Raw genomic sequence first — 14542 nt, 5'->3', positions numbered from 1 at the left:
GTTAACAATAATAATAAATGGTCGCCTTTCGCTTTCACACAATTTCTACTGCTTTTGTCAGCGTTGATCGAACCAAAGATTTTTGCGACTCTTTATTTTTTCGAGGTATTTGGCAGGCTACAAGCAATAGTCTTGTGCACTACAATCTGGACTTCCAGGCGGCCTATTAGCTGCAGCTATAAAACCAGAAATATTTATTTTAATATGTTCAGTGGTTTTTGTCTTGTGTGGTGGACCAGAATCTCGTTGGTGGATCTAATACTCTCCGGCGTAAAATCGAACCACGCTATTTAAAGTATCTTTCTGTTACACGTTTACCGGCGTTTTAACATCTTATTCACAGTTGTGAATAGGAGTAACAACTTTAAAGAAGACCCCCCACCACTCCATTACAGCAGCTGATTGGTGACTACGTTGAGCCCTTAGAATAATATATTTTGCGTTTTTGGTAGTTTTTGCGTAGAGTTTGTCGTTTTGATTATTCTTAAACTGCTTCAACAGTGAAATTTTTTGAACTGTAAAATACTTTCATGGCCGTCAACCGCGTGGCTCTGTAGAAGCCGCTGACAACTGATGAGCGTAATTAATTTGTTTCAAGCGCGTTGGCAGAAAACGATCAGCTGACCGACTAGGGATTTTGATACGTCTTTATACGTAGACTATATCGAATAAGCCTTGACCATTGACAACTAGATAGATAAACAGATTGCAATTTGTTTCATAAAGACTCATTCATACCGCATGTTTATTTTAATGAGAAATAAATATATAATAATAAATAGTAATTTCTCTTAACTTTCTCAGGGATGTTTTCAACGTTTTCCCCTTGCCTTCATGAGAACAAGTTGGCTCTTCAATAGAGTTCAATAAAATCAATAAAACGAGATTGCAGGGTTTTGAACAGGGTATATTAAGTTTGTCACGATTTTGTAACGTAGAAGCGTCGGACCCTATATATATATAAATGATCAGATGTTGAGCTGAGTAATTTAACCATGTCCTCTGACTATATATACGACATCCCTCAGTTTTTAATTTTTTGAAATTTTGCAAACATCATTTTCTCTTTCTGTTTGTCGGAACGGCCGATATCGGACCACTATAACACATAGTTGCCATATACACTGAACGATCGGAATCAAGTTCTTGTATGGAAAACTTTCACATTTGACAATGTATATACACCAAATTTGGTATAGATTATTTTGTAAGGCAAAAATGTAATCTCCGAAAAAATTGTTCAGATCGGATTACTATAGCATATAGCTTCCATACAAACTGAACACATATTTACTAAAAGAAATGCACCTGTGAAGGGTGTATTAGCTTCGGTGCCGCCGAAGTTAACGTTTTTTCTTGTTTTCAAACTATCTTTTGAAAAAAGTATAGCAAACTTTTATTTTTCATCCAACATCACATATTCGTGGTTGGAGTAGTTCTGAATTACAGAATATCATAACATAAGGTATACCTGGAATATAATCTTCGTCCATATATGTAAGTGCTGTATTCTTTAAATGTGTTTTTCTGCTAGGTGGTCAAACTACATCCTCGAGTCTCAAGTATTACTTTTGCCAGTTTCTTGTTTGTATGGTGTAATTTGAAACAACTTTGTATATTATGGTTTTCATACAAATAAATTCATTGCAAGTATCGCCATACCGACGAAATAATTGATAGTTTGGGTAATTTTAAATAATTAAAATCCATAAATATGAAAAAAACTTTTATCCAGCAAATTACTATTATTTAAAAGCCATTTCGAATTGCACAACTGCTAATAGTTAATGCTCATTGAATATGATTTCACGCTTTGTACCTATACATATGTAAGCCACTGTTAAAATTAATAATCACACTTAAAAAATTACCTTATTTTTATGGCGCTTCCAATTATTGCTTATTATGGTACTTGAAATGGTAAAAAGGCCTTACGAGTTTCTTCATTGTAAAGACACCGCATTTTTCGGGTCAAAAAAGTTGTGGAGGCCAAAATTGCAAAGGAGTTTACTGGCACATTAACACAAATACAACAATGCATGTTTAAATGCCTTTAAGTGGCAGCACTATATATATAATTTGCACGGGAAAATACTGATTAAAATAGATTACAGAGAAAAAGACCCGAAGTGAGCGATTACAAATTAAAAGAAACACAATTGGAGCCATCCCATTTCTGCCAAATGGGGCAAGAAAATCACACCAGGCATAATAGCAGTGCAATAATTAACTATATAAATCAACTTTGTAAACTTCTCAGAAAAATAAAAACAATAAAATACAAAAATAAACTTGAAAACGCCTTTCGAAAAGCTTGCAACATATTATACATGGCCGAAGAAAACAGCCGAGTGAAAAAGCAGTGAGACTGCAAAATAACAGTTAGTGCGCATAGATACATATGTTTGTATGAAAACAAAAAGACCAAAGCCGTAATTGTTAAAAATGTTTGTTTAAAGAGGGCAAATTGCCTTTGAATTGGTTGTCTTGCCAGTTGCATGGCAACTCTTTCTCTTTTTTCGCCATATTTCTTCCAATTGCTCGGTTTTTGTTTACTTTGCGCATTGTCTTTCACATGTTCATAGCTTGTTATTTTATGCCACGCATGTGTTGCATGAAATCAAGTCACAATATTATGTTGCATTGATATTTTAGCCGCCGCAAGTGCGTGCTCAATCACTACAGCGGGCGGTGTAGGGGAGTAAGTACCTCGAACATAAATGAAAACAAAATCAAAGCAGCGCCGAATGGCAGTGTGGTACACACATACACACACATACTGCCACTCTTGACAGGTGGTGAATGGCGACTGGCACTTGCATATGAATGCGTCGTTTGAGCCAAGAGTGCGCTGAAACCACTTTAAGGGGCTGCAACAACGCCTCAGCGTTTAGGTTAAATGTGATACGGTCTCACTGCAACAAAGTAAAAAGCCAAAAAGTTGAATAGGCGGTGGCGCTGTGTTACGCATGTCTGCAAAAAAGCTGCGCAACAGTTTGTAAATAAATTACGCCGCTTAGATTTACAAGTAATGCATACCCAGCAGAGTGATGGCGACGTAGTATGAGCAATTTTAGTTTAGTTCTATTACAATGTGACGAAATTGCATCAGTTTGCATTCTAAAAATATGAAATTGTCTGTCTTTTAGTTCCAATAGATCAAAATGATTATGGAATGCATAAAGATTAATGTTCACCCATTGTAGCTGGAATACCCTTCTCAAATAAAAAAGTTTCCATAAAAGAACTGCAGTTTGATCGGTTAGTTTGTATGGCAGCTATATACCATAGTGGTCCAATTTAAGTATTGCTTAGGAGAATGTAGAGTTCTTGAAGATATTTTGTCAAATAAAATTCCACACAAGTCCTGGATTTTGATCGTTCAGTTTGTATGACTGCTATGTATTTGCTATAGTGGTTTAATATCGACGGTTCCGACAATTTCTTGGGACGGAAAAGACGGGCACAAAACCTCAGATCGATATCTTAAAAACTAAGAGACTTGTTTTCGTCGCTATGATCATTTCTACATATATACATTTTATAGGGTCTCGGACGTTTCTTTCTGTGTGTTACAAACTACGGTAATTGACAAACTTTTATACCCTGTTCAGGGTACACAAATAGTTGATAAGAATTTTTTAAGAAAAGTTGATAAGAATAATTGATAAAATTAATTAAAGAATTTCAAGTTTAAATTTAGACTTTTCTGTGCATCCTTAGACTGATTTTTGTGAGAGAGACTAGTGATCTAGATCTAGCGTAGTTGAAGCGACCATGCTTCTACTGCTCTGAAACTATGAGTGTTAATTTTGCCTCCTTACGTCCAGAAACTCATAAAGTATAATAAATATTATTATCTTATAATCTTTATATATATAAATCTTCTGACCGTGTGTTTGTAATTGTACTGCTCCTAAACGGCAGGACCGATTTTGATGAAATTTTTTGTGTGTGTTTAAGGAGATTCAAAGATGGTTTAGATTAACAATTTGGTCCACTGGAAAATTTTTTTTTAAATTAATTTTTCATTTGTAATTAATTGCTAATTTTGGAATGTTTTACAGTGGATCCAATAGATTGCGCTACCATCGCAGTATCCAATATTCAAACCTTAAATTGGCGAAAAAGTGCAAAAAAAATAAAACGATGCCAAAGTAAAAGGCGACATCTGTAGACAAGTTTTCATAATGTGGACAGAGTTGTTCGTTCTTAAGTAATAAATTAGGTTATTCAATCTATATACATATATAAAAGAAAGTTGTGTTAGTTACACCATTTATAACGGCTAAACCGATTTGGCTGAAAATTGGTGGAGAAGTTGCTTAGAACCAGGGTAAGGACATAGGATACCTTTTATCTCTTTATGTCAAAATTTAATACAACTCATAAATACTAAAATTATATTTAAATCATAAGCATTTGTTCAAAATTAATGTTTGTAGGAATCATTTGAATATATGCGTACAATTTTAAACAGATTCTTCCTCAAAAATAAAACTATTGCTAAGTATTTGGAATAGTAGAAAAGAACTACAACCAAATACGCAGTAAAATAGATTATAATTGGCTCAGTAATCAGTCGTTGAGTAGGTATTATACCACGTGCATCCCAAAAGACTGATGTCATAACCTTTGCCGCCGCCTTTTTCGTTTTTCCCCGCCTGAGAACAGTGGGAAATGATGGAGCTATGTTTCTATCACTGACGAAAAATGTCGGCTTTATTCCGGCACTTAAACACTTTTCAGAATCAGTTATTCGTTGTTTTTGTTGGATTATGAACTTGCGAGGCACCTACTTTGCACAGAGCTTTCGCCTCTTTAAGCTTAGCAAATATCTTTTCATCGGTGGATTTCCCTGAGCCCAAATTCAACAGTATTTTCCCTCAAAAAGCAATGTTTTATTAACACTCGAAATGCCTTATGATCCATTTTTTTAAAAACTAACACAAGTTGCTTCATAAAAATGCTATATCTCATTAACTAATAGTTATAATCCAACTAATAGAAATCATATAGATGGTAGTAATATTATAATTATAAATATCATTTAGCAATATATGAAAGGAGAGCATTTGTTTTATATAATTTCTATAGCTGTTTCTCTCCTTGGTTGTATCAATTTTGACTTTAAGCGAAAAATAGAGGATCCTTCAAATAATCGTTTGCCTCGGAATGGCTGATACATATTTTATTGCTTTCCTGTAAAAGATTTTCTCGATGAATTGAAATATTAATTTATAACTGATATTACTACCCTGAATATGAACTGGTCCGATAAAGACTGTTTTATATAATTTTATATAGCTGTTTCTCCATTGGTTGTTTAAAAATCAATTTTGCAGGCGGGCGTGACTTTAAGTATATAACAAGTTAACTGCACTGCTGGGTATATACCCCAATATTTATAGAAATCTGTATGTACAATAATTGTGTATTGCAAACCAATACGTGCGGCACTTATCTTCAAGCATCTTGCAAACGCACACATACCCGTCTACGAGCACATAAATATGCATGTAGCAATGCATGTAATGTTGCAAGCGGTTTCTTATTATTGTGATACATATACGCACATGTGCAGGATTTGAAAGACAACTTTGTGGCATTAGAGCAACGAAATTGAACTCAACCGTTGCGTGAACGCAAGTGATCACTTTCAATTGAAAACTGTCAAGCTTACGCAGCGCGTCGATGCTTGCACATAGTTACCTATAATTTGCTCCTGCATCTATTCATATATGTACATACGAAGGCAGGTACGTATGATTTTCTAGATAGGCTCGACAAGCATCTGAGGCGTGACTTGGTTGCTACAACTGCTGCCTTTTATTACTATTATTCGAATAATGTGTTAGCTGCGCGCAAGCATGTCGCTTTTTATTGCCTCCAACTTCTGCCACATATTGGCTACTGCTACACAACATTTGTTATATAAACCATTTCGTTGGTTTTAGATTAAATTACCGTTCATGCTGACCTACTCGGGCCGAATACTGCGTAAAATAGTGCGCCGTTGCGAAATATGCCTTCGGAAAAATTGTATAATTAATCCAAAAATAAAAAAAGTGTAGTGTAAATAGTTTTCTTTGAGAGTTATTGATGTTGCTAATGACTATGCCGGCGTGAGGATTGCGTTAATTACTACTGAAAAAGCATAACACTTGTCATACCGCCTCTTGGTGATTAGCCAGTGGTCAGCAAATATTTATTGCTCCACTTTTTCTCCGCTACTGTTATTTAATACAAATTACACTCTGGAAAATAAGTCAAAAGTAAGAGCAAATACCAAATTATATATTTACTTAGGTTAGGTTAGGCAGCATCAGTAATACAGTTTTTCAGTAAATATAACAGAATTTCACATAGGAAAAAATAAAATATTTGCCATAAGTTTGATCGTGAGATTGTTTTTGTGTTTTGTTATTATGTAAAGAGTTTGCACTGTTTATCAAGAAAGTTTTTAGCAAAATTCGAAACAAATTTATTTTCAAACGAATATGATTTCCAAGTATTTGTCCAATTTCAACACCCCCATTGTGTAAGACAACTGGTGTATCGTTGACGGTGTAATGGCTATGACTACTATATCAATATTTTATTTTGGTATGTCTCAGCATTTGTACAGGAATCCCTTAAAGGGGTTAGAAAGAGATTTAAAGTAATGACGGTCTTTGGTATTCATTTGCGTGTTTGTTTTTGATTACTGGAGTCATGTGCATTAAATACATATACAGCTAAACTTGATTTATAATAATATATATAATAGAATCTAGCAGTATATTTTTCGAAATTTTAATTATATTTCCGTCATATTAATATATGAAAGGACACTGAAAATACATACAAAAACAGCTTTTTAGCTTCTTAAATATATTTTTCAATTTGCTTTACTAGATTTAACAATACTTTAAAGAAATATGTTTGGTTTTTTAAAACGTCTTTTCTGAGAGGAGCTCTTGGAGATAAGCTGTAGTGCCTTTCCAAATAAATATTTTTACTAATACTTAGTCTTAAAATGCAGTTAAAGATACCACTTAACACTTAACCCCAAAAACATAATTACGTTTGTTATCCGACGAAAGAATAAAGCGAAATGTTTTTCGACACGTACGCTCGCTAAAGGCCCTAATGCGCTTGACTATATTTTGACTAAAGGTTTGTGCTTGTGATTTGTTAATCAACATGCCGAAAGCAACATGAAATTGAATTCTTTAAACGCAAGCCTAACGGTTGGAATCATTGGAACCCTTGGAAAAAAAACAAACTGACATTTATACTGTATATACGCTTTAGCATTACAGAATTTTATAATCGATTTTGTGCCATGTAATCTAATTTATATAAACACCTTTCAAATGGCGAGCACGATTTACCTTGACCGCGGTCGAATGGAAAATGGAAAAACTTCGTTTGGGCAACGTTATGAAATCATTGAAATTGAATGCAATAACACACACACGTCTTGGATAAAAAATTATGTTGTACGTATCTTGTTATTAATAAATAGATAACTGAGAATTGTTGTGTGGGAGGTACCTTAATGAACCTCAGGGATAATTTTTATTAATATACTTGTAGGTATGAAATAATGATTTATGTTTTTCTAACAAATCTTATGTTGAATAATTGCTTGGATTCCGATCCTTACTTCTTCTTAAATTTTTGATTAGTAGATCAAACGAATATAGGAAAAAAAAGCAAATTTTAACAAGTAAGGAAGGGCTAAGTTTGGTGCACCGAACATTTTATACTCTTGCAATTTGCAAGAAGCAAAGCCAGGGAAATTCTTTAAATTGCAAAGCCAATCATGTAGACTAAAGTCAGCCCGATATTCGAAAATCATGATATTAGTTATATAGAGGCTAGGCCAAGTTTTCGCTTAAATTTATCTATTTTAGGCACGCCACACTTTTTCAAAAAATTGTTCGTAGATGCTCCATGCTACTGCGATCCACTGTACCAAGTTACACCTTTATATCTTAATTTGGTGCTTAGTTATGACCCTTTATGTGATTTCGATTAATTGCGATTTGAGGGCGTGGCGCTGGTCCGATTACGCATATCTACGAACTCGAACTTTTTTTTATACTAAGAAACCTGCATACCATTTTTCATCAAGATATCTCAATTTCTACTCAAGTTACAGCTTGCACGGACGGACGGACGGACAGTCGACATACAACTTTTCTCGTCATCCTGATCACTTATATATATATATATCCTATATCTATCTCGATAACTTTTAGGTAATACGTACAACCGTTAGCTGAACAGAACTATTATACTCTGTAGCAACTGGTTGCAAGAGTATACAAATATTCAAAAATTAAAAAAAAATACAAAAACCAACCAATATTTTGCTCAAAAATGCAAAAACAAAAAGTGGCATTAAAATATATTACAAATATTGCGCAATATAAAAAACTATTGCATATTATGGCTCCATAAGCGTAAACACTTTACAACAATTTATTTTCCGTTACAATCGCCAAAGTGTCTATCATTGTTTGTGTAAGCGCCATTAGACGTGCACAAATGTTTAACCCAATTTCCAATGCAATAACAAAAATAAAAACAAACAGTTATGACCCAACACTTTTTGCACGCATATTTGGCATCAAATTGAAGGTCGTTTATGAACTGGTATCAACACACACACACACGTACACATACCAACAATTACATTTTTTCTTTTCTTTTATCGGGTGCAGGCACATTTTAGTTGCCAACCAAAATAAGTGCGCAATAATAGGTAACCGATTACCTGGACCTCAGTACGTTTAATGGTAAGGTTATGTACTCGCAATATTGTGCTTATTGTTGGTGCGCTTTCAGTGTATTTCAATATTTTTTCATTAAATCTGAAGTATTAAGTAAATTAAAGATTTGCGGTTTTAATGAATGGCGAACGAATGGGCAGGAATATTGAATTTGAAAATCACTATTCATAGAAAAGGTGTATTAATTTGAACAATAGAGGTGGAACAAAAGTTATTCAGACAAATACTATTTAAGAATGAGTTTCGTTAAATTGGCGTAGTCTCTTCATTGGTACAATTATTGCCTTTGTATGGAGTAGCATTTTAAACTAATCAAGTTGAAAGCAGTCAATCAAATGTTGTAGAAACAAAGAGGCAATTTTAACTTAATCATAATAGATTAAGGATGTGGTCAGCTCGTGCGCATTCGAAATTTAAAAATACTTTATTAAACTTATTACCACCGTGAAGGTTTGAAATGACAAAATACATTAGACTAGTTAGGAGTGTGTACCATGCACACTTCTCCAACATTGTCTAACTGTATGAAATTTGTTATATGAGATCTCTATGCGAAGTTGAGAGTTGCATCATCTGTAATCAGCGTAATTTTTTTTTTGTAAATTTGAGAGAGCCATGTGTAGAAGGTCAGGAAAGTTCTCTAGCGCCATTCACTTGGAAGTGGCCACAAACGATTCTTTTGCATATGGCTCCAGCAGCTCACTACTACCGATCTTACACCAAGTATCCTCTGGGTAGCGGAAAAATATCAGTTTGAAGGCGAGCTAAAGTGAGAGGCGAATTATCCCTCCCCAGGGTGGTGCGCTGAGTTTGGGACCCGCCACGTAGAAAACACCCCCAATAAAAGGATCAAAAGAAATTGATTAATTAATCATTAATTATATATCAATAATTATATAGGGCTTATACTCCTCCGTCCAGTTATTAAATGAAGACACCGTCGAAAGACATTTAATGCAAATAAAGATCGTTATTATTTGTTTTGTATTAAAAGTATTTTAAAAAGCAGTACTAAAAAACAAAATTCGTGCATTATTGGAAGTTTTAATAAATATTACAAGGTGAATTCCAAAGTAAACAAGACTTTTTGAATCTAGCGCCCCCTGGTGGCGCCATCTATATGCCGACTGGTGCGTTAGAATCTGCTATCTTTATCGATTGTCCAGTGAGAATTTCATGACATTTCATGGATTGGAAGTGAAGTTATTGCGTTTTAAGTGTCAGTATGTTTGTGTTATCGGTGCGAAAATGAGCTTCGAACAAAGAGCCAACAATAAATTTTGTTTTAAAATTGGTAAAACTTTTACCGAAACGCTTCAATTGATGAAAGAAGTTTATGGCGATGATTGCCTATCCCGTAGCAGAGTGCACGAGTGTTTTCAACGTTTTCAAAGTGGTCGTGAGGACATAAATGACGATCAACATGTGGGCCAATCAAAATCCGTGATCACCGGAAATTCCATCGAAACTGTGCATGAATTCATCAAAAATCAGCCGAAATCATCATTTAAATTTACAGAAATGGAATTGAATATCTCCAGAACATCGATTTATCGCTTTTTGACCGAACATTTGGGCTTACGAAAGGTGTTCCGCACAAATTGACTGACGATCAAAAATTGTTCAGAATCCCATATTCGCTTGTGGCCGATTATTTGACCAAAAATCACATTTTAACCATTAACTACTCCCCGTATTCACCTGATATGGCACCGTGCGAGTTCTTCCTTTTCGGAAAAATGCATTTTCCCATGAAAGGAAAGCGTTATGCAGACGTAGAGGCCATTCAAAAGGCTTGCACCGGCATACTGGCGGCCATACCGGCCAACGAGCTAAAACACTCGTTCGCATGCTTTTGGTCCGTGCAAAAAGCTGTATTGAAGCAAAAGGAGGCTATTTTGAATAAAATAAATTGATTTGTTAAAGTCCGGTTTACTTTGGAACACACCTTGTACTTCTAAATATCGTGACAAAGTTTATTTGAGAAAAATGGACGTAGTTACAACTATACCTTGGATAGTGTATATTAAGTTTACCACAATTTATACACAAAAGGTAACCTCAGAGACCCTCTAAATTATATAGAGTGTAGACGATAGACTTAGATTAGTCGATATAGCCATGGCCTTCCGTCTGTATATATACGAATTAGTCCCTCAATATTTGAGATATCGATCTGAAATTTTGCACCCATCCATTTGTCACCAAGAAGCTGTGCATTTGTTCACACGGTCGCACAGTTTTGTTCACTATAGCATATGGTATATAGCCATACAAACTGAACGATAGAAATAAACTGCTTGTATGGCAATTCATTTAATTTGACGAGATATTTTCATCAAACCTGAGTTATTGTCCACGACAATGGTGCAACTCATGAATAAATTGTTCAGATCGAGTCATTATAGAACCTAGCTGCATTCGAACTGACCGATCGAAATGCCTGTAAAGAATGTTTTGTATTTGTTTCTTGTTATAGCTGTCTTAGGGACGCTTTAAGTCAGTTTGAAGCGTTTTCACCACAATTTACGTTTTTAAAATCGGTGCATAACATAAATGCTCACATGCTGATAAATTTAAAACTACACCGATCCTTTTGCAATTCTGATAATTTGTCAAAATAATGAGTTTTATTTTACAAAAAGAAATTATTTATAAATTATTTTTCATAAAAAAACGCGTTTTTCCATAACTGACCACGATAACTGGAAAAAGCTATTGTCTAACGAGTAAGCCTTGATCTTTTGACTTTGGATGGGATTCCAAGGGATGTTCGGATAATTCTCTCCCAAATTTGTTTAACACATACTGACTGACCATTAGAGCATTGTTTATAAAAATTGTAGACTAATTTGAAATTTCCATATAATTTTAATGGGAAATCTGTCGATACCTCAAAATGTCATGCCAAAGTTCTAATATGTCGTGTTTTGAGGTTTTTGGAGAATTGACAAGTTGATGCAAAGCAATAAATATTTCTCAGTATATTCAATGGTCAAATAAATACTGGTTTGTTAAATTTCATCATAACTATAACAGCACAAGTTAGATGTCCTTTCAGGATAACCCCAAAAGGCAGTGACGCCAGAAAATGTGGCGAAAGCTCGTAGAATTGGATTAGCTGACCGCACAATAAAATTAAGCGCCTGAAAGGATTGCATAGGTCATATCATTAAGGAATTTTTACAAATGTTCGACTTATAAAGGATGATTTGATATGGATCAAACGCAATAAGAATAAGTTTATGCGTCTCTCGATGATGGATGAAGCATGCACACATCATTACATCCGCTAAATGGTTGTTGCATGATGAAGCTCGTCCAAAGCGGACGAAAACAGTGAGTGAATTATGCCTATATGTTTTGGTCATTTCCAGAAATAATCTTTATCGACTACCTCAAACATCATACAAAAATCAGTACTAATTAATTAATTATAATATTGGATCGATTAGACTTAGATATCCAAACCTTGAATGGATGTCTACAAAAAGCATATCGGACATAAGTAGCTTCATCGAAACCTCAAAATGGTTGAAAGAGAAGGTGAAACTTGATAACAAATATAAAAGGTCTACGAATAGTGCATCAAAATGGCAAAGCCAGTGCTAATTGATCCCGAAAGACAACAGGGCTGCACTCCTACCTACCTACGTAGATATCTAAAGTTTGAGTTTTTAAGCCTTGATATCCTACAATTTTTATACATTTTCAAAAATATAAGTTTTTACACTTAATTTTGTTATTTAATATTTTCCGAAAATCTGCCAAGCGAAATTTAAAAGAATAATTAATCGTAGTCATAACCCCACCCAATAAAATTTAAATAAATGCAATATTTCTTGGGGCCAATATTAGAACAGCATTGTGAAAATACAATGACGCCCTGCAGTCAATAAAATGCAAATATGCTCACAATAATCATCCAAGCAAATTGACGAAGCTAATCACTTGAATTAAATCCAAAAAACCTACATTGCCTCCAAAAAGCGAACAATTAGACAGAATGCAATTTGTGACTAATGTAGGTTGTCTGTCTGACTGAGAGATTGATTGCCAGATATAGGTATATATGTATGTATGAGTTTATAGCCAATTAAATAAGTAGGCGGGCAGTGCAGGTCATAGGCAGGCATGTCAGCTGCCACCGGTGCTAACAGCATCGTCATCGACGCAACGACTGCCACTAATAGTAACAAAAACAACAACAACAACACTAGCCATAAGAACAGCATCAATGTGTATGGCTGAACAAAAGTGCAAACTCAACAGGGCACAGCAGCCATGAAAAGCAGACAATAACCGACAATTAGTAACTGCTCTTGGGTCTGTCATGACTCACAAAAATCAGCGGCAACAATTGACTTTGCAACAACCTCAGACACAATCAAAGTCGCAAGTCGCGCTTCGAAGACGTAATCACAATAGCGATTTTGCCACCACGCCAAACAAACGCCACAGTTGTAGTTTTGCCACACAAACATACATACATACAAAAGCTCTAACAACTTGTATGTGTGTGTGTGTTTTGCAGAAAAATCACAAAGGAGTTTTCTTAACTTTATTTGGGAGACGCTGCACTGTTGTATTTCTTTAGTTCATTCATTTGTTGTATTTGTTATTTTTCGCTGGCGGTTTGTTAACTGCATAAATAATTCACACTTACTGCATTGTTGTTCGTGATTTATTCCAAAATTTCGGGCTAACAAAGGCTGCGTATCCACTAAGGCGAACTGAAGCGCTGGCCTTTTCCGTTCCTTGGAGCGCTCTTGGGTCTTTAAAGAACCGGAAAACGTATTGTTTTTGTATGTATTGTATTGTAAGGCACGTTTATTCAACTGTTTTTTAATTTTTATTTTTAAATTCTTGTAACTTTTCAACAACGAAATTCTCACTTTTGTTGTTGCTTTGATTGCTTTATGCTATTTGTATGCAAGTAACACTGCGATTGCTTCGTTTCTTGTGGTACACTAAACCGTTAATGCTTGTGCCGTGGTCCGTTAGCTTTGCACTTTTGTTTTCAACGCGCGAGCTCAAATACTTAAATGACTTACTTTCTTTGAAAAACTTTTATTTTATACCGTAAAATTGCGGAGCGTGTGGAATAAGCGCAAAAGACAGCTTAGCGCTTGCGCTCTTGAGTGGAATTTTGAGTGGAAGTTTCGGTTTTGCAGCATGTCACATACAATTTTATGTTGCCGGGTCAGCGTTCGGCGCTCGCGATGATGTTTGAATTTCGTGCTGGATTTTGTACAAATTATTCAAAAGTTGCACTCAAATATTTGAGTGATATATGTCTGCTTCGCTCACATCTCATGGAGCATATTTTATTAATGAGTTTTAATTGTAGTTGTGTTCATTGGCGGGTGTTAGAAGTGAATTATGTGTGAAAAAATTATATCATATTTTGTATTTATGAGTCTTAGGTAATATATTAGTGTGGATATGCTTCCTATTTCCGATTCTATTTTGTAATATTTGGTTCCGGTTCTTTTATATTAAGTGTTAATGTTTTCCTTAATTTTGGATAAGTTAGTTTCCAAGAAATTCTAATTATTGCATGTCAAATTCAATGCCTTGAACTAACTTGGTTTTTCAAAATATTTTGGTAAAAAACTTAGTGTAGCAAATAAATTAAAATAATTAATGTTGATATTAATATGTATACAAAATAAAGTCTAGTTATTATTAAATTAGAATCACAACCATATCATAATTTTAGTTTGGATTAAGTAATTTTGAAGTGAAGAGACTAATAC

General features: G+C 34.6%; 1 protein-coding gene across 1 annotated transcript in view; it reads right to left on the bottom strand.

Annotated features, from left to right (window-relative positions):
• The window catches only part of LOC126754961 (transcription factor SPT20 homolog), a 33692-nt gene extending 19883 nt beyond the window's left edge, over positions 1–13809 (bottom strand). The window contains exon 1 of the mRNA XM_050467194.1: positions 13450–13809. Coding sequence (XP_050323151.1) covers positions 13450–13454 — 5 coding nt within the window. The 5' untranslated portion in view covers positions 13455–13809. The remainder of the gene's footprint in view (positions 1–13449) is intronic.
• Between the last annotated feature and the right edge of the window lie 733 nt (positions 13810–14542).

This window comes from Bactrocera neohumeralis, chromosome 4 (genome assembly GCF_024586455.1).
Source record: "Bactrocera neohumeralis isolate Rockhampton chromosome 4, APGP_CSIRO_Bneo_wtdbg2-racon-allhic-juicebox.fasta_v2, whole genome shotgun sequence".
NCBI classification, from domain to species: domain Eukaryota; kingdom Metazoa; phylum Arthropoda; class Insecta; order Diptera; family Tephritidae; genus Bactrocera; species Bactrocera neohumeralis.
This window is presented reverse-complemented; position numbering and strand designations above follow the sequence as displayed.